This window comes from Dicentrarchus labrax, unplaced genomic scaffold (assembly GCF_905237075.1).
Source record: "Dicentrarchus labrax unplaced genomic scaffold, dlabrax2021, whole genome shotgun sequence".
Lineage (NCBI taxonomy): Eukaryota > Metazoa > Chordata > Actinopteri > Moronidae > Dicentrarchus > Dicentrarchus labrax.
The window spans coordinates 14,291,949-14,317,064 of NW_026136707.1; the positions used below are offsets into that span (position 1 = coordinate 14,291,949).

A 25,116-nucleotide genomic window follows, 5' to 3' on the forward strand; every position below is an offset into this window, starting at 1 on the left:
TTTTTTTAATATTTTATTTTTAAAACGTTCAACAGTACACAATACTCAGGACATTACAACAGGCGGTTATCCAGTGAAGCCACTGTGGAAAAAGAAAAGATACATTTTTGAATTCATTTTTAAACATAAACACAAGTTTTTCAATGCACAGACAGTACTACTGTTGTAGAGAACATCACTTACCAGCCAGGAAAGTCCGGGAGAACCCATGACCTGACTGAATTGTTAGAGTGGAGGTCATTACGGTTTCCACAGAGACCACACAATTTCCCAGAGTACCAGAGAGGGATCCTGACTGTCACCATGGTAACACCAATCTCCATCTTCAGCTCAGACTCCATCCCAGCATCTTTCCTCAGGATCACTATGACCTCTGACTTGTCCTGGTTCACACCAGATGTCAGGGACACACCTGATGGCAAAATGTGAGGGAGGGACACAATATGTCCATTTACCTGCAGGGTGAAAAAGTGAGTCAGGAAAACCATTGGAAAATTCCAATACATGTTTCAGTTTGTCACCATCAAAGTCCTTAGTTGAGTTATACCTTCACTATGCCACCCTGTATGGCAAATAATGATCCATGCAGCAGGATTTGAAACTCAGTGACAAGCCTGGAAGAGTTGCCATCACAAGGTCCATGGTAAGAGATCACGCTGAACCACTGCACACTGGCCTCATCACAGAGGGACATCAAGCTATAAAATAACCGAGGTTTCAAGTCCAGCTGCTGCCCACTTAATGTGGAGACATGGAGGCTGTCCCTGAGCTCACAAGCTTCAGGTCTGTCATGACAGCCCCAGAAACCGTTCCTCAGAGCACACTGCTGCCCTCGACTGCAGCCTGTCTCCTCACATATCACCCCGCTCAAAGGGTGGCACCAGCATCTCCGGGTGCAGTCGTCAGAGTACAGTTGCTCATCTTTCTAAGAAGTGGAAAAGACAGAAACCAAATCATTTAATTGGTGGTGGTATGTAACTAAGTGAATTTACTCTGTACTGTACTCAAGTACCTCAAGTCTTTTTTCCCCCACTTTCTACTTCTCCATTATGTTTCAGTGGGAAATATTGTACTTTGTACTTCACTACAATTATTTGACAGCTTTAGTTACTTACAAAGTTAAGATTTTTGCACACAAGACTAGAAAATTAGATGTGATGCTTTGTTCTAAATTAATCTACCAAACAATTCAAGTAAAGCTGAAACAAATAGTTAGCTTTTCCTCAATTTTTTTTTTTGTCAATTTCTAATCATTGAGGCTTGGACTATTGGCTGGACAAAACATTTTTTAAAAGCAGGACTTTTAAACAGTGTGACACTAGTACTTTTACTGAAGTAGGATCCAATACTTCCTTCACTACTGCTAAAAACCTTTCGTGTACATAGCATTTAGTGTACGTATTAATCTTGTATTTACCTTAATATATTTATCATGAAGAACACACCCACATTGACTGTAAGGTACACACTCGCCCCCATCAAACACATTCCCATGGTGGCACTGGCAGCCTTCTGAACAGCCAGTTGCTGAACCAGGCTGGAGCAGAGCAGGGCACGAGTTTGAGCTAGAGTCAACACACTCCCCCGGGCTGCTCCGGTCATGACACTGCAAAGCTGGGTGTAGTAAATACAAAATAATTTAGCGCAACTCACACACTCTTAATTTAAACAGTGAACAAAATGATTCACTTACCGCAATAAGTGTTCTCTCTCCACGGCCCTACTGGTATTCCTTTGGCCTGGCAGGCTGCAGAATATGCTTCCAGTGCTAGACATGCAGCCATGTGCCCTGCCCCAGTACAAAGCGCCCGGATGCACATACTTACGTAAATATCGCGCTCCACACCACTGTTCCAACAATGGTTGAATTCAATACTATTCATCAACAGGACATCACAGACCATGCGGTCATGTGTGGACAGGGTGCAGTCATCACACTCTTTCCCACAAGTGTCAGTGCAATGCTGTCCAGGAGCTACTTCTGCCCAGCTGTGCAGGACATTTGCAAACTCTTTGGCAAGATTACCATTTCTCAGTTCCAAGTCATCATACCTGTCCCCATTGAAGTTCCCACAGAGGCCCGAAGCTGTGCCGTCATGTATCTGTGGTACAGTTAACCTGAGGTACTGGGTAGAGGACAAGTCAATTCCCACCCCAGATAGTGTGATGATAATCAGCCTGTTGCCAACTTGGTATGCTTTAAGTTCTCCATTGTCAAAAGGAACTCTGCGTTCTTCTCCGTTTACCTGAAAGGACAGAGACAAGTTAAGGCTGCAAAGATTTAACACACATAGCTAGAAATTGCAGTACTTACTTGGATTTTCCATAGAGTTTCAAGGTCAATGGACACTTCCAGTGAAAGCACACGAAATACCAGTCTGCTTATTGAGAAAATGCCATTACTTTCCTTTTTAAAGCTAAGTAGCAGAGTATAGTCATGCATGTCTTTAGAGGAGAGGGCTGACATCACATAGGTACAAGCTCCGTGGTGAGGCAAAATAACGCCATCAAAAGTGATGTAGCCAAAGCCAGCAAATACTTGGCACACTCCATACTGCAGGGAAAGGCCTTCTTTTACTGAACAGCTTTCTATGGGGATGCAGGTCACTTGTCCTCTTTCACAGTTACACTTTTGGCAGCTTTTCTCAGAAGTAAAGTGGCCAGCGGGGTGATACTGTCCCGCATGCATGCAGCCACAGTCAGAAACCAGCACACACTGGCCATCACTCAGGACGTAGCCAGGGTCACACTGGCAGCCCTCCTCACAACCTCCACTACAGTTTGCTGGAGAGGACAGTCCAGGGCACACAACAGGACATCGAGGGCCACACAGCTCATAGTGGCTATTCTTGGGGCACAACATATCTAAGGGGGGAGAGAGGCTAAATAAATCAACTTTACAGAAGAAGCATTTAACATATGATTTACACAATGAATATACTTTTATCCTACAGAATTTTTCATACATTTAGGAGGATGCTCTGGCCATTTAAAAGGCAAAGTAGTATTGCTGCCCAGCATATGTAATTGACACATGAAAAGGTATCAAATAAATCAAACAGCTGCACAGCACTTGTAAATGAGCTGTACATGTAAACTTGTCCTTTATGTGTAACTGTTGCAGGCTTCCTTCTGTCATTCCTATTTTTATTGGTAGTGTTAATGAATTAATGGCAAAACACAAAGTTTGCATGATTGCTGCCTTGTATGACATGTACATGAAGTCAAAGTCAAGTGAGCCCTCAAGTACTTGGCTATTTCACAGTGCAACAGCCCTGAACACAGACAGACATCACACATTCAATGTCTTAAGATTAAACTTAAGTAAAATAAAACAGATTTAACCATGTACTCACCACAGAAAGTGTCAGTCCTCCACTGCCGGACTGGCAGCTGGACTGCTTGGCAGGCTGTTACATAAGTTGAAATGGAATTGCAGAGTGCTGAGTAGTGACCGCCATAGGAGCAGGAATCTGCTACACAGCTGTGAAAGTAATGCTTGGGACTTAACACTGAGGCACACTCTGCAAGTGGCCCTAGTTCATTCAACAACACCCCACAAAAATCGCTGCCTTCAAAAAGCTTCTGTGTCTCAACAGGACAATGCTTCAGTGTGAAGGAACACTTGGGCCTACAGGCCTCTGCTCCCAGAGACCTCCAGCTGTGGGAAAACTCCAGTTTGTTTTGGGCCAGGTCTCCATCCGGCATCATTTGGTCATCATCAGGGTCAGAGTTGGCATTCCCACAAAGACCTGAGACAGAAGAGCTGTAACTGCTGGGGAGGATAACCATTATAGTGCCAGTGTTGTAGACGATCAGCTGTAATCCCACATCAGTGTGAATGACGAGAGATGAAGGTGTTCGGTAGGACTTTACATGGCCTGTCTGGTAAGAGTATGGCAAGGTCTTATTCAGCTCATTAAACTGAGAATAAAAAGAAACATCACATTAAAAATACATAGTGGTTCATTTTGGAGGCTGTTGATAAGACCTTCCAAAGTACTCACCAAAACCTTTCCTGGTTCATCTTTTCTCACCACCACCTCCAAATCATAGATTTTGAGTGTTAAGTTAAGGCTGTGAAAAAGCCTTTTGTGACAGCTTGCATCAGAGATAGTGACACTGAATGGTGTTAGTCCAGTTAAGTTGGAGTTGGTTTGAACCAATGAATAGGAACAACTGTCTCTTAAGTCAAAATGATATCCATCAAAGGTCATAAAATGTAGCCCAGTAACAATGGTACAGTTCCGAGGTTTTTCAGGTTGACACACCCTCTTGTGATATAGCTGCATGCAGACCATTCCTCTGGGACATTGGGCGGGCCGGCAGTGGACCTCTCCAGGAGCCGGCCCACAGATACAGAGCTGCCCACAGTTGTCTGGTGCCCAGAAAGTGGAATTCAGGCTGTAGTATTTGCTTCTGGAGTCTGTGCAGCCACACTGATTTAGACGCACACATCCAGTTGGACTCCTAAAGAACCCAGGGTTACAGAAACAGCCCTGAACACAGGCCTTATTACAGATGGTGGCATTAGATTCACAGGATGGAGGACAGGCTGAGCCACATGTCTTGAAGTGGCTGTTTGGTGGACAGTGCACATCTGAAATGATTAATTTGTTTGTAATTTAAAGAGTCTATCACAGTAGTCAAGAAAATGTAAAATTGCATTATATTGCATTCATCAACAGAACTACTTACCAACTGTCACTTCACTGTGGTAGCTATCAGATTCTTCACAAACTATGGAATATGAATGTATGGCTTGGTGAAGAGCAACTTTTGACTCTTTTGACCCATTATGCATGTGGTCAACTACACAACGTTCATAAAAGGAATCTGGATTGACTCGACTGTGACAGTGGGTGAATGGACCGTTCTGATCACTGAGCACTGCACAATGTCTCTTGTAACTAGAAATAATGCCAGAATCGGGATCTAAGGGCAAGGTTGGATCATGCAATTTCCGTTCACAGCCAGTACAACAGTTATGGTCCCCATCAAAAAGCCGGTAAGTCTGAGCAAACTCCACACTTGCCTTAATGGGAGGAGAACCAGGCGTAGTTACAGGATACTCATCTAGTGGATTTCCGTTGAAATTGCCACACAGCCCATAGACTTTGTCCTTGTAGCGTGGGTCCAGTGTAACAACAACAGAGGAGTTGCATTCAAAGACTACACGCATACCAAAGTCAGTTTTCAGTAGAGATTTGCCTTCCTTGTAAGAGACCTGAATCTTACCCCGCAACAGATTAAAAGGAATATAAGTCACTTGACCATTAACCTAAAAAAAAAACACACACACACACACACACACACACACACACACACACACACACACACACACACGAAGAGGACTCATTAGTGATCAAAGTAAAAATTGAGCATCTTTGTCATTCAGAAATTGACATTTACTTACATGTATGCTGCCATTTTCACTGAGCTTGATCATGAACCCATAAGCTTGTAAAGTCAACGACTGCATTGGAAGCAGATTGGCTGCATCCTCTATACAGTCATTCTTTGTTGACAGACTAAAGGGTGTCAGACCACATGCGGACCCTTTGCTTGCAGCGAGCAGATAGGTACAGGTACCATTAAAGTCATAGTCGTGCCCATCGAAGGTGTGGTAGTGCTGGCCTCCCCAAGCCCAACACAAACCCTGACTGCTTTCACAGACTGGCTCACCATTGCTCAGGTAGCATTTTTCTGTTTTGTCACAGTTTCCCTCACATGGATCTGAGTTTTGCTGTGCTTGAAAGGAAAACAGACATTTTAGTTTTAACAACATGAAATGTAATAAATGCACTAAACAAATCAGTATCTAAAAATGTTTTCTATTGTAATGCTCACCATCCTTGTGGCAACCCACAATTCCATCAGAAACCATACAACTGTGCAGTGGAGGACATGAGTATTGCTCACAGACAAGAGGAGGCCCACAGGTGCAGTTAATAGTACAGTTCTGAAGCAGTTTGCTCTCAGAGGCCTGAAAATACAAACATGAAAGAAGCAAAAGAATATTGGACTGCATTTACTGAAGAGGCAAATTATTAATTTGAATAAAATTCTTAATTGCAAACATAAATGGTATAATTCAAGTTAAAGTTTAGGACTAGCTAAATGAACACTTTTCTAATTAGACTGGACACAGAACTGTTTAATTCTGACCTTAAACCTCCTCCCGCCCTGTATGCAACCACACTGCTCTGCTGGTACACAGGCATTGCCATCATAAAGGTGTCCAGTATTACACTGGCAACCTTCCTCACAGTCCCTGGGGCACTGCACTGCCTGGATTATCTCAGGACACAGTGAGGAGCAAGCATTAGCACACTGGCTATAGTGGCTGAATTTAGGACATTGATGAGCTGTAAAATAAAAACCACACAGCTCTTAAATTATAAAATGCAGTTAATTATACTGTTGCTGGAATGTTACTGATGCCATTTAAACAATGTACCAAGCTGTTAAGACTTACCACAACCTGTAGTGTTCGTCCAGAGGTCAACCACCCCTCCTGCCTCCTTACATGCTGCTTCATAGGCCCACAGCGCGTCACACAGGGCCCAGAGTTGTCCCTCTGCAACACAAAGGTTTTTCATGCAGCGTGAGTAATATTTCTGTGGGCACACTAAATGCTGACAAGAGGAGAAGGGTCCGTTGGGATGGGTGATAAGCCCACAGTACAGGTCAGAGGTGTACTCTGGCACAGGGGACTGGCAGAGTTGACAGGTACTGTCACTTGTATCGTTGCAGGATGATTCAATATCAGACAACTTCCATGACGGCCCAAAGCTGTCAGGATCAGAGATCAAAGTGCCATTGGGTAGCTGCAGGTCATCTGAGGGATCATCATTGTAGTTCCCACACAGGCCGCAGGTTGTCTGGTGATAAATGTCAGGTATCTTGACCAGAATGTGGTTTTGTAGGTCAGATACAAGCTCAACTGACTGTGGGGTCTTGATGGTTATCCATCCATTATTCTGATGCACAGTGACGTTGCTCTGTGAGAACGGCAGGTTCTCATACACTCCATTTACCTGGGTGAAATAATTCACTTTTAAAAACATAATATATAATAGTTAGTGTATGCTGTGAAAAATTACTTTACAGTGCATTCCAAGAAATGAACTATAAATCATGTTGAAGGTTGTGAAATCATTACATGAATTACCTGAATTTTTCCAGGCAAAGCTGCTGATGTCTTAAAATACATTTTATTGACTTGCAGGTAGATTTCACTGCCCTGACCATGGTTCCCCTGTGCAGCTATCAAAACAGGCTCCACATTCAGTTTCTTGAGAGAGCATGTCTGCACCAAGGTGTAGTTACATGAACCATGAAATTCAAATGCCTGTCCATCAAATGTGGTATATTGGGATCCATCAACAGAGCAGTGTGCCACTTTGGGTTTGGGGTGGCAGCCTTGAACACCCCTAATAAGCTTACATTCCTCATCCTCGCCACAGGAGACATTACGACAAGTCATGTGTCCCCCAGCATGGCATAAACAGCTTTGTTCGCATGTTGACACCTCCTGTCCTGCCCTGAGGTATTCTCCATGGTGAAAGCAGCCACAGTTTTCTGGAGAGACACAGAGGTTGCCACTGTGGACTAAACCTCCTTTGCAGAGGCAGCTCTCCCCAGTGTTTAGGGGCATCTCTACTGTGTTATTCTGCCAGCTGAGGCAGAGGTGAACAGAAGCAGAACTCACATTGTAACTGGTACTGGAGGGACATGACAGGTCTGTAGAGATACAGAGAGACATCAGTCACATAGGGCAGCAAGACAGGAAAACATTGTAAAGGTTAGGGTTGACCAGTGATGCATTAGTACCATCTAGTGGTCCAATAGCACCTGGAAGGTTGTGGCCTCAATACCAATATGAGTCATAGCACAAATATTTTTTTAAAACTTGAAATAAACACAATGCAATAATTCTTTACGTACCTACAGGCATATATCTGATTTGTATGCAAATAATCTCCATTCCCTTTTCCTCATGTTACCCCAATCAATATCAAACAATCTAAACATGATGAAATGGCATCTGCAAACTCTCCATATTTAATTTGGTGTGCAATGATGCTGAACTCCAAACAGCACAGTTACAATTGTAGAAGATATTAATTTAATTCACTTGCACAACAGAGCTAGAGCACACTAAAACACTCACAGCAGAGTCCAGGACTCCTCCAGGCATAAACCGTAGCCTCGTGGGAAAGGCAGACAGCAGTATACTCTGCTAGCGAGTGACACAGTGCAGGCTGGAGACCTCCATGAAGACACAGGTCACTGATGCAGCGCTTGTAAAAGCTGGAGGGGTCCACTTTGCCATGACAGTGTCTGAATGGTCCATTAACTTCGAGAATCTTCCCGCAAGCCTCTGGGTCAGAGAGGCGGGACAGACGCTCAGATGAACATTTTGGACAACTTCCTCCTAGACAGCCCTCCACACACCAAAGATTCCGCCCACTTCTCCAAGCTTTTCCAAAATGCTCAGGACTGAGATGCTCTTGTGTGCCATTTGCTGTGAGGTCATCAGCAGGATCAGAGTTGAAGTTACCACAGAGGCCACAAGTAGCATTAGCATATTTAGTGGAGAGACTAATGCCCACTATGCCCTCCACACTGAGACTAAATTCAAAGCCCATGTCTGTGTAGATGTAAGTGTGCAGCCCCAAAGAGAAAGCCAATGCAGCAAGGCTGAAGTGATAGGGCATGCTCCTCTTGACACCATCAACCTGTAGGGGGTGGCAAAATTGCATTTCAAAGTCAGCACAGGGTAGCACATTTTTAAAAGTAATCTCTGTAAAAGTCTGGTCTAATTATTAGATTATTTATGACCCATTATAGTGTCAATGTTTCGGTCTGTGACATGACAAAAAACAACTAAAAGATATACACAGCAACAACGTGACACTGGCACTCACCTCTATATTCTCAGTGTTTTTGCTGTTTAACTTCACAAGCACGCCACTCACATTGACCAGGACATGAAGTGCTGACTCGAGGTGTCCATCTGTCTGTACATAAACCTGAATGGCATCAAGGCCTTGCTTTTGACCACACAGGCCCACTAACTGGTACCGACAGGTGCCATGGAAATCATAGTCATGCTGGTCAAAGGTGACTATGTGATGACCAGTGTACATGCATGTCTGATGGGGGTACGACACACAACCTCTGACTCCATCTTGAAGGTCGCAGTATTCATCTGGGCCGCAAGAAACCGAATGGCATAGCGTCTGGTGGGTGTGAGGGTCACAAACACACTGTTCAGTGCATCCCTCATCAGCCCAGAAGGTCTGGTTGCTGTGATAACTGAAACCATTGTGAGAGCAGCCACACTGGGACAAGGGGATGCAAGTGTCACCTTCCAGGACGAACCCTGGGTCACACTGGCAGGTCTCCACACAAAGCAGGATGCAGGGTCTTGAACTGAATGGGTCTTCACAGGTGGCAGGGCAGGCTGTGCCACAGGACTTATAATGGCTATTCTGTGGGCATGACATGGCTGATTGGAGAGAAAGAATGATCAGCAATATGGAGGGGAAAAAAAAAAAACTACACACTCCTGACATGCTGTGTGTGTGCGCACATACACAGTATAATTTACCAGAAGCAGCTGTTGGGCTAAGTGAAAATTCTGCTTATTAAGAAGGTATATTTAGGATCTTTTAATGAAGGCTTCAGTGTAGTCATGTGTAAAATAGAAATAACAAAGTATCTGTGTTGATTTGTAAGACATTGGAAATACCAATTAAGCAATTGCAACAAATTACTTACGGCAGGAGGTGTGATTCCTCCACTCTCCCACCTGGATCCCAGCATTTTGGCAGGCGGCAGCATAGGCCTCCAAGATCAGGCAGAGGGCCTTCTGAGCGTCATCACTAGAGCACAGATCAAATATGCTCACTGCTGTGGAGATTTTAGTGTAGTCAACAGCTTCCCGGCACAGGTAGAATGGATTTGGTGTTGACCAAATGTACTCATGCAGGTAGATCCACTGACTGGCTACATTCTGTATCTGTTCAGCAGAACAGCGTGGGCATGCATCGCCACAATCTGCTGTACACTGAGCTTCCTGATCAGGAACTCTCCAGCTCCAGCCAAAGGTGGTAGCATCAACAGCCTCACCCTGTGGGGTCTTGAGGTCATCTTCTTCGATGCCATTATTATTCCCACACATACCACAGACTTCTATTGTATTAAAGAGGAGGATAGCGACAATATGAGAGCAGTCATACTTAATTTGGAGGCCCAGACTAATATCCATAACAACAAAAATGCCACTTTGATAAATTTTAATGAGTCCAAACTGTAGAGTCACAGGCAGTAGCCTTTTCTCGCCATTTACCTGTTGAGAGCACAAAACACATTTGTATATATATTTAACAATGTATTATCATGCCATTTTAACTGTTGTAGTTTCAGTGTATCTATGCTGTGAAAAAACGGACTGTATATCTAAAAGTAATCTTGAAGAAATCTTCATTATACGATAAGATGTCAGTCAACGATAATTTATAAAGTTTATTAAAAAAAAAAAAAAAAAAAAAAAGGCAAGGATGGTAATGTGACTGTCTCCAAATTCAAACTTACCCAAGCAGAGCCCTTTTCACCTCTGTAGATCGTAATATTGTCTTTAGCCACTTTGACATGAATAGCTTTGAGAAAGGAAGCCTTGTTGGGGGTCCTGTCTTTCTGTACACCGACCCATAATGTATTATTGTCAATCATATGGATCAGAGTGTAGGTACAGTTTCCTTGGAATTCAAACACTTTTCCATCAAAAGTGTAGAAGTGGGCACCCCCAAGGACCCAACACTGGGTTTGCTGAGGTTGGGCACCACAGGTTTCTCCATTCTCACAGGTTTTAGAATTATCAGCTGAAAAAATAAGGGGGAAAGTATCACATAATTGCTGTTTAGGTATAGCTACCTGCAGACAGTCAGCCCTTTAAAAATATTAACTAAATGTACACATGACGAAATTAGCCACCCTATGAAATTTTTTTTTAAAGTATTTACCAACTGCTATTAAAACAGAGCAAAGAATTTTTAACAGCTTTTTCAAACATCATGGTTTTATTTTGGATGCTTACATTATTATTGAATAGTCAATTGGGTAACCTTTTTGCTGGATAACAGCCTGCAGTCGTTTCTTGTAGTTTAATAAGTCTGACATGTCCTGAGGAATCCCAGCCCATTCTTTTTTGGCATCTCTCTCAAGCTCCTCCAGATTTGATGGCCTTTTGGCATGGACCTTGGTCTTCAGTTCACCCCACAGATTTTCAATTGGGTTCAAGTCAGGGCTTTGTGCAGGCCAGTCAATAATTTTCACTTTGGTCTTCTGGAGGTAGTTCTTCACCAGGAGCGTTGTATGTTTTGGGTCGTTATCGTGTTGGAAGACAAAGCGATGACTCAGACCCAGTTTTGCTGCTGACTGCTCGAGGTTCTCTTTCAAAATCTTCACATATCCTTTCTTCATGATTCCTTCCACCTTGACGAGATTCCCAGTTCCAGATGCACTGAAGCATCCCCACAGCATAATACTCCCACCACCATGTTTCACTGTGGGGACGGTGTTCTTTGGGTTATACGTCTCTCCCTTCTTTCTCCAAACATAAGCAATGTCTCTATGGCCAAAGAGCTCTATTTTCATCTCATCTGACCAAAGGACACGCTTCCAGTATGCATAATCTTTCTCCAGGTTGTCTTTAGCATACTTCAGTCTGGCTTGAAGGTGTCTCTTCTGCAGAAGTGGAGTTTTTCTTGGTCTGCAACCTTGCAGTCCATTCCTGTGCAGAGCTCTACAATTCCCGACTTGGCTAAGTCATTCACTAGTGTCTTGGCAGTTGTTCTGGGGTCTTTAGACACATCTCTCACTAGTTTTCTTTCCAGAGTTTTTGAAATCTTTCGCTTCCTACCTCTGCCCAGCTTGTTCTGTACTGTGTGGCTCTCTTTGAATTTTTTGATGATACTTCTCACTCCAGTTCTTGACACTTGGAAACGCTGTGATAACTTTGTATATCCTTCTCCTGCTTTGTGAGCACTAACATTTCTTTTTCTCAAGTCTAAACTGATTTCTGTTTTTGCATGACGCTTTCTCAAGCGACAGCTCAAACCCTTACTGAAGTTTTTATACTGTGTGTAAATTGGGAGATAACCCTCAGTTTTGAATGGATATTACAAGCTTTGAGCATTACAAAGTTAAAGCACAGCATTGCACAACAGTGGTTTGTGCTATGGCTCAATAAAAAGGTCAGTTCTTAAGGGGGCTAATAATTTTGACCCTGGTAGTTTTTGGTTTTTGTGAAACAATTGTGTTTGCAAAGTAAAATAATGTAAGCATCCAAAATAAAACTAGGATGTTTGAAAAAGCTATGTTAAAAATTCTTTGCTCTGTTTAATAGCACTTGGGAAATACTTAAAAAATGAAATTTTCATATGGGGGCTAATAATTTCGTCCTTATGTGTAACTATATTAAATTATGCATTATGAGGAAAGGTAGAATTATAAAGTGCATTATTACTTATGATTGACAAGCAGTGCAATCATGCTCAACCTCAGGGCAGACAGGAAATTTCCAAGTACATAATGGACTATTCAAAGTGGCAAAGGTTTAATCTAATTTTAAGCAAATGACAAGACACAGACAAAAAAAAACCTAGTTTTTCTGTCACGTAGGTTTTGCAAACTCATACATGCCACAAAGTGAAATAAAAATGTGACTGTACAAGACCCATGAGTAACACTTAGTGTGGAAATGTCACCCAACCCAGCAGAACCAGCTGGGCCTACCTCTCCTTGCACAGCCCCACGTATCGTTAAGGGTGCAGCTCTCTCCCTCAGGGCAAGAGGCTGGTTCACAGCACATGGTGGCAGTGGCAGAGCAGTTACACCGCTCAGAGCATCCCTCAGCCCAAGATACCTCACCAATCTACAGAGAATAGTGAATCACTGTTGGTGTGCGTTACTCAACACCAAACAAACAAATAGGAAAACCCAAAGGCCCGGGATTTTGGGATTAGTCATGCCACACGTACAGGTGAGGCATATGTACGTTTGGCCTTAATGAGTCACGTAATTAACAGTGCATGGAATAACAAGGGCATGTCACTTGTTAAGGTGGACTGTGTCAACATGTTTATAACTGAACCAGCAGTGGGGTCACATGTAAATTTGTAATAACAGTACACACCCTCAGTGAACCAATAGGTTAATCAGAAGTCAAACGAAGCTGACATTTTCAGGTCAGATCACATGATAAATAACAAACAGGTTTACTGGATTAAGAGACATCACTGATTACAATCATTAGGGGAAATGTTTACGCTAAATAATGTGTAGTTACTCACCTCATAGTAGTGCCCATGGTAGAAGCAACCACATTTCTCAGCTTTGGTGCAGCCATTTCCACTCTGCATGTATCCAGAGTCACATTGACATCCCTCATAACAGCCCCACGGGCAGGGGATATCAGATAGAGTACCACAGGACTCCGGGCATGCACTGACGCATATATTGTAGTGAGAGTTTTCAGGGCATGAAAGCGCTGTGGGAGGGCGACAAAATGGTTCATATACTGTACAGAGTCCAACTACCTGCCTTGTATAAATCTGGCAACTTCACTGTATTGGGCTTGCCAGAGTTCTACGAATGCAACAGAAGCAGAACATAAGACTATGAAACATTTGTATAGGTAGATCAAGATTAATAATACTCACAGCACTTCTCACCCCTCCATGGTTTGACCTTAGCTCCTGCCTCCTGGCATGCAAAAGTGTATGCCCTCAAACTACTGCAAAACAAGTCATGATTCCCATTAGACATACACAAATCATTCACACAGTTCTGAAAGAAAGGCTGTGGGTCCACAGCGGTGAGGCATCCACTAAATGCTTTTGCAGGAGCAAGCAGTATGCCACAGAGGTTATCAGATGCTAATTCTGCTGCCATGGTAGAGTTGCATGCTGAGCAGAGATCACATTCTTCTGAGCAGTTTCTTCCCGGTTGCGAAAGTGACCAGGAAGATGCAAAGATGGAAACATCACTTGCAATGCTGCCATTTGGGTGGTGTTTGTCATCTGTATTAACAGCACTCATGATTCCACACAAGCCACACATTTTTCTATGGGAGGCAGGCATCACTATTTGTATCAGGTTAGGCCCTCCATAAGTGACAACAACTCCAGTGGCTAAAACAACTCGAGTCAGCGAGCCCAAATACAGTATTGCCATGTGATCCAGCTGGATGGGAAGACCCCACAAAACACCATCAATCTGGAAAATGAAAAAGTTACAATCAGGGCACACTAAACAGATGTTTGTAAATGTGCAACTCCTTACCTTTACTTTTCCCAAATGCTCCATCTCTAATGACATGTTCACTCCATGGACCCTGAGGTACACCTGTCCTCGCTGAATAATAACAGTTGGGTCAGACTCTTCCTCCTCACAAACCTGGGAAAGAACATAACGGCAGCTTCCCATATTAAAGTCAAAGCTATGTCCATCATACCTCCTGAAGTGTGTGCCACCCATGACTGCACATTTAACAGGCTCTGATGCATGACATGCCTTGTGGCCATCTTGGATGGCACATTTTGTTCCATTTGGACATGTGTGGTTTTTACATTGCACTTTGTTGTGGCTCACACAGACACAGTGCAGCTGACAGAGCTCATCGGGGTAGAAGTGCTCATGGATTTCATGGTAAACATCACTGTAAATGCAGCCACACTCAGGGTTTGGTACACATTCCCCACCACTGTGGAAAAAACCAGGGTTGCAGTCACAGCCCTCTTTGCATTTCATTGCTTGAGGACTTGGGTTTTCTACACAGTCAGATGTGTGACTGGAGCATAGGTGGTATTTACTATTAGGTGGGCAGGAGATATCTAAGGAGGAGAGGAAAAAAACCTATTCAATTCAAAATGTTCCTCTTATGTACATATTAAACATAAAAATGAGATTTCACTATGGTTACTCACCACAAAAGTTGGAAGCCCTCCATTCATCCACTATAGCTCCCATTTCTTGACATACAGACACATAGCTGGACAGAATCAGACACAGGGTAGTCTGGTTATTGTAACAGAGGTCATGAACACAGTTATCGTAGAAATCTTGTGGATCAACTGTTTTGTGGCAGCTCTGGAATGCTCCTTCTGTATCCAGTAGCCGTCCACAGTTATCTTTTCCCTGATAAAGAACCATATCTTGCGAACTGCAACCCGAGGTGTTCGTAGGCGAATCCAAACATTCATGTTCACTGCTGATTTGCCAGTATCTAATGGCCTGAGATATATCAGATTTGTCGTCCGTCATCAAATCATCTTCTGGATTAGCATTAAAGTTCCCACACAAGCCACATAGATTACCAGAGAAAATCCTTGGCATTCGAACGGTCAGGACATCAGGGCGGTGCGTCACAATGACGCCAAAGTCAGTCTCTATACACTTTGAGAGACCAGTCATGTAGAGCTTTACTTTGCCTTGGTTCAACACAGATGGAAGACGCAGTAGCAGACCATTTACCTGAAACAAGTAAAGTGAACACTGGAAGCTGGAAAAGAAAAAGCTTACATTTGTCCAGATTTACTGTGGCAAATAAATGGACCTACCTTAACTCTGTTAGTCCAATCATGCGACATCTCAATGGAATAACCAGAAACTGCCATTTTAACACGCCGAAAGGAAACATTTGTAGCATCCCTTATCTGGTTCTGGACCTCCACGCTAAAGTCATCTAGGTCGCCCCAGGTGGGACAGTGAGAAGTGAGTAGGTAAGTACAGTTGCCGTAGACATCAAAGTTACGCCCATCAAAGGTAGTATAATGAGGATCTCCTTTGGCTATGCACAACCCAGTATCACCCATGTGACAACCCAGGACTCCATTCAGAACCTTGCACAATTTACCATCCTGGCAATGAGACGGAGCACACATAACCATCTTGGAGTTAGGCTGGCAGACACACTTCTCCTGGCACTGTTCATCAATCCAGAAGTTCTCCATGGGGAGATAGTAGGAACCTTGATGATAACAACCACACTTGCTATGTGGTACACAATTCCCACCACTCAGCAGATAGCCCCTGTTGCATTGGCACAACTCAACACAGGGCAGGGTGCAATAACGATGGGCCTCTGGGTTACCGCAGGTAGCAGGGCAGGCAGAACCACAGATCTCATAGTGGCTGTTCATAGGACATGCCACAGCTATGAAAAGGAACAATATACTCATTAGCATTTTTTCAGCAAACCATATTGTTATCACTTAAAAAAAACAAAACATTTAATACTCACAGCACTTTGCTATGGTTCTCCAGTTTTGCACTCTGGCCCCAAGCCTCTGGCAGATGTTGGCATAGGCAGTCAAGACATTGCACACAGAAGAGGCAGTTTCTGTAACGCACAAGTTGTTAACACAGCTACGAAAATAAGGCTCAGGGTCAATATATGCGTGACAATCTGCAAAAGGTCCAACGCTCCTCTGCAGAAGAGTGCACCCAATCATGCGGGAGCTGCTTTTGATGCCAGGAAAAGATTTGGTTTGGCTTTGAGTGCACACTGGACATGAGACACCACCACTGCAATCCTCAATACAGGAGCCAGAATCACTGTTCACCACCCATGGGAGAGTAAAATCCACAGTTTGAGTCTTGTCAGTGTCTTTTGAGGCAATTACACCATCCAAAGAGCTGTGATTAGCCTTTCCACACAAACCGCACAGGACTCCATACAGCTCCGGGGCAGCTTCAACCTGGAGATGGTGTTTCCAGTCATACTGGAGAGCCAGGCCAAAGGTAGTTTCTAAGACGACGTTGAAGCCACTTGGATAAAACTTCAGGGACCCATTCCCCAGGGTGAGGGGCAGGTTTCTCTTCAGTCCGTTAATCTATGGATTAAAAGCAAGAATACAATGTACATGAATGCTTAACCGCGACAAAAAGTGTATGTTTAATAAAATAAGTTCAGTACACTCACCCTAACATGATTTTTGTCTCCTTTAACTATGGAGATATTAAAGCCCTGGATGGTTATCTGCACCATGTGGATGGTGGAGACACTGTTCAAATATGCTCTGGCTATATTAACCTGTAGTGGAACAGAAGCATTTAAGCCTGGACAGGCAGTTTGAACTAAAGTGTAGTTACAGTTTCCCTGTAAGACAAAATCTCTTCCACCAAAGGTGCGGTAATAAGAGTCACCCCATGCAGAGCATATTTTAGTTTTCAAAGAACAGAGTGGTTTTCCATCTTTGATAAGGCACTTCCGTTTGTGACGACAGTGCCAATCTTCACAAGAATCAGTCGCTGAAACAAAAAAAAAAAAAAGTCAAGTATTTACTATATGCAACTGTCCCACAGATTCACAAAAAGGGTACACATGTAATTTAAAGTCATTCTAAATACATACTTATCTCACATACTGCTGGATATAGTTGTCTGTTCATGGTACTCAAAAGGTGTCCCACACCTGTGTCTGTGTGAGGAGAACTGGGCTCTGCATTATCAGGCAGCTGAGCATCCTCGGGCTTCTGGGAGATTTCAATACCAAACTCGTAATTCCCTGTGTGAGTACTGTTATCTTGATGCTCACTCATATCACCTGAATCAAACATAGGTACAGCCTGACAGATATCATCAACAGATGGCAGAACTGTTAGAGTTGAAGGACACTGTGCATTATCAAGTCTGAAGTAAACAAGTTGAAGAGGACTGTCACTAGTAATGTAGATTTTATCTGAGGTCGAAACTGGAATGACTTTCATTTCACCACCAACAAGAGACACGCTCTTTCGCCCGGTGCTGGTGGTGACATCCATGTCAGAGCTGATAGCAGCCATTGCCAACAGGAAACTGGAACTCATTCTTGTGTTTACCAAGGGAGGGATAACATAATCAAAACTCCAGTGAGAGACTGGTTTCAATTCAGCAAATCCATACAAGCAATCCCCAGGTGTGGGTTTGGAGCAGGTAAAACTGACCACAACACCTACAGCTTTTTGGGAGTTTAACTCTGAGCCAGAGAGGCTGGAGTTGCTCTGGAGGTAAACACTCTGCAGCACCCCTATATGCAACTTGAGGACACTATCCCTGGGGTACACATTGCCTTTAAAGAGCACTTCCCCTGAGAGGAAGATATCCACCGATGTCTTGTGGTCTGAGCTTGTGATCACCATCTGGCTGACAGCCGTCTGGTTAGGGAAGTGAGGAGTAATGGGGTAGTAGGTTGTCCCCCAGGAGGACACATCATGGAGGAGGCTGTGGTCACAACCTATACGGGTACAGAATGAGGCAAGAACCGTAACAGGCCTTATAGACGTCACACTGAGGAGGTAGGAGGAGTGATCACTTGTCAGTCCCACAGACAATGGCAGGTGAATTGTCTTTGACTTGCTAGCAGCGAGGACGATGTGTTGCATGAAGTTGCTTTCCAGAACCTCCACAGTGACTGAGGTCCATTGAACACCAGTGGCTGTGATGGTTACTTGATGGCTAATGTTTGCTGTTGGGTCATTATGAGGGGGAAACATCATGAGAAACTTCCTACCAGGCCTGCCCCCCGACAGACCTGCAGAGGAGAATATAAAATTGAGTTACACTTATTATTCAGTATGAAACACTTCAATATGCTCCCACATCACAACTGCAGGATGCTCATCCAGCGTAAACAACATTTACAAACAAAGATGGACTACTGCAGTTGATTTTATGACAGCAAACAACACACTTGCACTGAAGTGATTACATCTATTCACTGAGAGCAGGGAGAAAGTTTCCCAGTGTGCACAGCAAGTCTTCTTGTGTAACAGAGATATGACTGGTGGTGTCAGATTTCAACAAGCGCAGCAGCCAATGAAGAACATAGTTTCTAGTTCCTGACTGAGTACACCTGTGTTACCTTGCACCCTCACTCTAGCAGTTTCCATGATAACAAGGATCTTGACGTGGGAGCAACAACATACCAGCAGTATAGAGATAACTCTGAACAACAGCTCATTTAAATGTAAGTTCAATTTTCAGCCAATATTCTAAATGATTCATGTTAGTTGCATAAAACTACTGTATTATTTCCTACATGCTGATTGACTTTTTTTAGTACATGCTTATGTTGTATGGATTGCCACTGCAAACTGTAGCAATATGGTTCATATGGAACAAAACCATAGGGGTAATATTTTTTAACTCATATGAAAAGCATTGCTACAAAAAAGGCAAACGTTTGTTGGTGTGTGATTTTATTTATTTATTTTAACACAATGATGCCTTCTAACATCCCATTTCTCAAAGCAATTACTGGATAATTCCCTTCAACAGTTAACAGATTAGTATCTTTTGTTGTTCCAGGGGCTGGGACATAACCACACCCCATGCATCACTCAAAACTAGACAAATAGAACTTCTCAGCTACACAGAAGAAGTGTTGAGACTTAAGTGTTGCAGGTGAAAGAGGAAAAACCTAACGCTAACGCATGTGTGCTGCAAATATTGGAGGGGTGGGGGAAGTTAAAAATGGAGATAGCAGAGTGAAGAAAGGACTAGCTGAAAATAAAATATTCAGATCACACTGTGATGTTTGTGCACATGGCCTTTTAAATATATAGTACACCTACAAACAAACAACAAACATGCCACTTACCAAGTCCCAAAAGGCACAACTGGAGCAGCAGCACACACTGCATTTCTGCACCGACACAGCAAACTTACATGAATGGGACAGCTGTATTTTGTTTCCCCTGATGGATTTTAGACTATCTGCATGCCTATAGGGGAAAAAAACGAAGAAACGTACTGATAAGCCGGCAGCACCAGCCGGAGAGGAGGGAAAAGTAGAAAGATGGCGTATTAGCACACCTGTGCTTGATAAGGCACGAGCCTGTCAATCAGTGCGCGTGGACGTCATAATTTGCCGGGTAATTAGGATGCAACTGCCAGGTGTTTGACATTAGCATTATCAGCGGTGTAGACGTATTATTGAAATTGTCGTGTTTATGCAACTTCTAGTCCATTTCAAATAAAAAAAATATCAGAAATCATGACTCAACTTTACCGAAAAACGCGGAAGGCTACCTTATTTTACATATCACCGCTTTCCGTAAGTGTAATTCATGTCCTAACTCTCAGTACATTAACCTCACAGTTTTTCAGGAAACTGTTGTCACTGCAAATTCTGAAGAGACACACGAGGGTATTTTCCGAAGTACTCGACTGAGTGGCAAAGAGCGTTTCAGAGCAAAATGAGGTGGCTGTGAATCCCCTTGTACGTTAGGTTAGAATAAAGTTGCCCTGCGATATTGGCCCACACAGTAGACAGCTTTTCCTGTTCACACGTCGGCTCGGCTGTGGCTCATCGACCGGCGTAGAGAGTGCGTCAAGTTTCAGGAAAAGACATGAAGAGACACTCAATGATGTGATTTTAAAGCCTTCATTCCTACACACGGAGAACACATTTTGCAATAGAGCCGTCTTTCTCCTGTATTGGTAGGTTCCTTGTTATTTTAAGTGTTGTCAGTGCGTGGCTGTAATGTAAAAATAACCCATTAGCATACAATTAATAGTCGGGGTTTTTTTTAAGTGTAAGTTTTTTTCTAAGTCTCAACGAGTATCAGCATGTAGCCTGTAGGGCAACTGTTCCATACTTTTTTCCTCTATATTTTATTTTCTCAGCTTTTGTGACTTTCTTACCAAAGTTCACCCAAGTTCATGTGAGTTGTTTATTACCTTTATCGTTCTGAGGGTGTAACTCATAAAGAGATAATTCAACTCCAAACAACAGCAGTTCTGTTCTCTATACAGTGAGTCAATGTGACAGTACTTTGATTACATCCATTCAAACGTGCAGACAGGTTACCCAAGATGAGGGTGTTATTTGAAAAAAGACCTGACTTGTGATGCATAACCCCTTATCTCACTTCCTGTGCGTGAGTTGAGGTTGTCATTCACAGTCAGTACCTTAATGCCGTTTTTGAGCTAAATATTAGCCTGACAACAAATAACGTGTTTTTGTCTGCTGTTGTTAATCACACTGCTTGTGAAGTGAAGCAGGGGCACCAAATCTTTGTTGAACCCTTTCACAGCTTGTCTGCAGAGTTGTTTTTTCTAAAAAAAAAAACATATTGTGTTGCTTGTTTCTTGGAGGAGTGATGAGGCTGCATTTCAGACTGATTGGACTATGAAAACCCTCAATGTGACTGGGACAGGTCTTGTGATAGTGTTGTTAACAAAACAAAGAACTACAGCTTTGTCTCCATCTGATAAAAAAAGTAAAATCTGAGGTGTACGTGCTCAGAGTCTTGAATGTCCTGAATCCGTTTGTTGCTGTTTCGGCCACAGCAGAGGCTGAGAATGCCTTTTGGTGCAACCATAGAATCATATCTGGTTGTTTATTCACTCTACAGGTAGGTATAGTTTCTTATGCAGAGAAGGAGAGAGAGAGAGAGAGAGAGAGAGAGAGAGAGAGAGAGAGAGAGGGGAGTGGGAGAGGGGCAGGCTAATACAGGATGTGTCTTTAAGACGCTGTCATATACAGACATACTCTCATATCCTTTTTTGTTGTTTTACTGTGGGCCTTATTGGCCTGATGCTCAACAAGTCATCCAGAAACCACTTGTGTTGGAAATAACCGCTTGGTTTTAGTTTCTCAGCAGACTCATTCTGTGTTGAGGGAAGTTCGCTCTCCGGTTTACATGGTAACAACTGAGGTATTGTGAGTTTTGCTTTTATTTTATTTTAATTTTATCATTAGTTTCCTTGTTACTTTGTTTGTGGTCCAGTGGAATAGCAGAGTATGTTATGTTAAAGGGAGAAAAAAAATGAATTTGCATTAACCTCACTTAGATAAACAGCTCCTGTAGAGATGGCAGAGTTGAGTAAACATTTCAATAAGAATATTTTCTCTCTTCACTGAACCAGAGTAAGCTACCATTCTCATAAAATTGAATGGCAATGAATAACAAATTATCTAGGGGCTTTTTTTCCCATCCTTTCGTCCTCACTATTTTGCCTTGTTGTTGAGCAAGTCTGTTTTAGCTTTGAAACATATTCACAATAATTGTGACGTTTTCTTTGCTGTCTTCTTTTACTCTCTATGTTCTTGTTTCCTCTCTAGGCCACAATAACTCTTATATCTGTCCACATTAGAGATTATCATCGGCAGTGTCAGAGTCATGTGTGACAGTGGTTGAGGTCTGTTATCAGTGCAGTCAGATAAGAAAGAGAGAGGGTGAGACTCTGCAAGTAGTCCTGTCTATGTACATGTAGTAAACCTCTGTTTGCTTGTGTGTTTTGTTGATATAGATTGTACTGGGTGGGCTGGAAGGGGTGGAAAGTGTTCATCATTCAAAATTAAACCTGGTAAACAAGATTTAGGTGTACTGTGGGCTGGCCTGGTCAGACAGGTATGTGATTCAGGGCTAATCCTGTCAGTGAAAAATTGCATTGGAGAAATTGGAAGAAAAACAAGACACATTTACCTTCCAGCAACAGCACAATATATGCCTTTCTTGCTGCGCTGCACTCCAGTTTTATGATTTGTAGATTTCTACATTTACCTTCTATGATCTTTGCATATCTAGCCAGAAGGCAGCTAGCATGTCTACTTTATAAGCAAGCCACTGGTTATTATATGTTGCAAATTGGGTCTGGTATTAAACAGCAAATTCAATCGGCATTCAAATGTACAAGAATATATTACCCAATTTGAAAAATAATACAGGCGTCAGGAGCCATTTTGATACAGAGGCAGTGGACTGGGTTGATAAATATTTCCAAATTGGATCAGCTTATTATTTCACCCAAAGCGACTCTGAAAAGCAAATTGGATACAGAAGGGGATTTTATTTGCAGCTTCTTAGGTTGTTTGCATTTGGAGATTTACTGCAGCTATTCAAGAGGCCAGAACAGCCCACACTACACTCTGTCTCCAATCAGCCTCAGTTGTGTGATTAACATCTTTTTTCCAATAAAGTCAACCAAAATAGTTCTTAATGCTGTTCTGCTAATTTTGCATGAAGATAATCTGGTTGACTGGCCTATACTCATTCCTGTGTGGCCCTACAGGGTGGACATTTGTCTCACATGAAAGTTTTAAGACATCAACCACCATGGCAGCATTTATAGATTTATAGATAATGAGATTACAGTTTTTGCCCATATTTCTGATGCCTAGGTCTTTCATAAACCTGTAAAACATTATGAAGAAAAATGAACTGATGTTGACTAGTCTCCATTCTCAATTCTTAATGCCCATGCCTTCTTTCTTTTTTTACAGCCATACACCAAATATGGTAATTTGAGTCTACTTGCCATATGGTGAGCATAGTCCACATAGTTAAATTGTAGTAATGTGTAGGAGACAGTTTATTGCCGTCAGAGCCCTTTTGGATAATCCGCACCTTAACAATGCAGGTCATCTCAGTTCTTTCCACATAACTATGGAGTCATTAACTATGGAGGAAACAAGGACACAATGGGCAAGGCTAACAATGAAGAGGTGCCTATAACATTTAGCACAAAGGTCAGTGGGAAAGATCCTTCTGTTCATAGTATCAAACATTGCATGACTGACTACTGGTTCCTGATCCCAAGCCAATCGCGATGGCTAAATCTGACCAATGAGGCTTTTCCGGGACCCCGAACGGAAAAAGCCGACATTCCCATGTTTCCCCATTCAAAAATATCACCATTCATATTGTGTTGGATACAGCTGGGGCTTTGTGTGGCAGGGCTAAGAACATCTGTGTTTCACATCTATGTGGTGGTGATGGGGAACGGAGGTAGGGTTTGTTTTGGGCCCTGTGCCATGAGGAAGTTGTAAGATTTCTCCTTAAGAACAACAACAACTACACACACACAAAAAGAAGTCACAGCCAGTGTAAGTGTATCACTTGGTCTCTGTGATAGGATAAAGTTGACGGATAAGTATATGTTCAAGTGAAATCGAGCTCATACTTTTTTTTAGCGTGACAAGAATATTACTTTGCAGGATATATGAACAAAAATAATTATTTATGTGATTCCTTTTTGTTTTGTCAGTGGAAGACATGGGGCTCTTGCATAGGGAAGGGAAAATGTTGAATAGACACTTGTTGCCAGCTGACTGTGACAGAATTCTAAGAGCTTTTTTTTTTTTTTTTTTTTTTTTTTTTTTTGCTGAGCACTATGGGAAATAAGGTTGTCGTTCATTTTCACCACCACCCACCTCAGATTACAATCTCGATTTGCATGCATACTTTTAACCAGGTAAAACAGTACAAGGACTTGTAGGCTTGGAGTTTGGAGTTTTCCACTGACTATCAGTATGTGATCCTGAAACTCAAAGTGGCAGGCAAGCCTCAATAATGCTGCTTTCCATCACACCCTTGCTCTAAACCAAAACACCAAGATTTCACACACATCAATGACTGAATATTAATAGCAGATATTTTTAACTTTTCTTTTCCCCCCGCAGCATTTGAAGATGATGCGATTGCTGTTCCTGTGTCTGCTGCTGCTGCTGCCAGCTGCTACTGGTATGTTCTCATCTCTGTGACGCTTTCAGGTGATAAACATCTAATCAGGGTCTATGCATCCCACCGTCGGCATGTTTTCCTCACCTACCTACATAAGCGCACTGTCTGTAAGGATTAATGCACTAACTTTTGAATTATACAACCACCTAAAAGAGAAGGTGCTCCAGTGAAACAAAGTGTTCGCACATAGAAGAATAACATTAAAGGAAAACAACGCAGAAATTAGCACCAATACTCCCAATGCTACACTTTCTTGGTAGATGAGATGCCAGAAAGGAACAGCAGATAGACGATCGATGTACATAATCATTTTTGTGATATACAGTCCATGTAAGCGTCCTCTGAAACCTTAAAAACTGTACTGTGAATGTATTCTAACTGTATCTGTATCTTTGCAGCTGTTTCAGAAGAGGATGAAGGATCAGCTGATGGAGGTATGTAATACATCTTTATCTGTGAAAGAAAAAAAGGAGGAATTTATGAAGCTTTTCAATCAGCTGGGCACAGTTGTCATGGTGCTCTCCGTGTTATCAACAATTTTACTGTAAGTGGTTTTTGCTTGAAGTCAGTTTAGGGACGCAAATAAACACAT

At 42.6% G+C, this 25,116-nt stretch overlaps 2 protein-coding genes across 7 annotated transcripts in view; one reads left to right on the forward strand and one right to left on the reverse strand.

Annotated features, from left to right (window-relative positions):
- On the reverse strand, positions 1-20,243 carry LOC127366514 (IgGFc-binding protein-like). Of its 2 annotated transcripts, XM_051405485.1 has the most exons (28): positions 19,655-20,243; positions 17,429-18,586; positions 16,997-17,325; positions 16,316-16,907; positions 15,633-16,228; positions 15,000-15,546; positions 14,356-14,906; positions 13,734-14,289; positions 13,365-13,561; positions 12,808-12,946; positions 10,606-10,892; positions 9,790-10,360; positions 8,934-9,517; positions 8,177-8,744; positions 7,175-7,746; positions 6,479-7,040; positions 6,169-6,368; positions 5,851-5,986; positions 5,417-5,751; positions 4,699-5,281; positions 4,008-4,600; positions 3,357-3,924; positions 2,315-2,865; positions 1,694-2,246; positions 1,418-1,614; positions 548-925; positions 184-455; positions 1-82 (listed from the first exon to the last, which is right to left on the reverse strand). In XM_051405485.1, the coding sequence occupies exons 1-28, from the start codon at positions 19,695-19,697 to the stop codon at positions 67-69; spliced, it is 12,234 nt and encodes a 4,077-aa protein (XP_051261445.1). In that variant the 5' UTR covers positions 19,698-20,243; the 3' UTR covers positions 1-66. The 2 variants fall into 2 exon arrangements, with proteins under 2 accessions (XP_051261445.1, XP_051261444.1); XM_051405484.1 differs by having other exon boundaries at positions 13,734-14,906.
- The window catches only part of si:dkey-262k9.2 (uncharacterized), a 12,942-nt gene continuing 6,731 nt past the window's right edge, over positions 18,906-25,116 (forward strand). The window contains exons 1-3 of one of the 5 annotated variants that reach the window (XM_051405656.1): positions 18,906-19,021; positions 24,464-24,524; positions 24,923-24,958. In XM_051405656.1, the coding sequence (XP_051261616.1) occupies positions 24,473-24,524; positions 24,923-24,958 (88 nt within the window). In that variant the 5' untranslated portion in view covers positions 18,906-19,021; positions 24,464-24,472. Of the gene's footprint in view, positions 19,022-20,035; positions 20,111-20,349; positions 20,497-21,554; positions 21,722-24,463; positions 24,525-24,922; positions 24,959-25,116 lie in introns of those variants that run through there. The other 4 variants (XM_051405654.1, XM_051405657.1, XM_051405655.1 and 1 more) reach the window with 4 other exon arrangements.

Excerpts from the sequence above, each read along its gene's own strand:
- LOC127366514 (XM_051405484.1), bottom strand. The coding sequence starts at position 19,697 with ATGCAGTGTGTGCTGCTGCTCCAGTTGTGCCTTTTGGGACTTG. Across the intron at positions 1,615-1,693 it reads GAGAGAGAACACTTATTGCG|CTTTGCAGTGTCATGACCGG; the intron begins GTAAGTGAATCA and ends TACTACACCCAG. Across the intron at positions 926-1,417 it reads TTCATGATAAATATATTAAG|AAAGATGAGCAACTGTACTC; the intron begins GTAAATACAAGA and ends TCCACTTCTTAG.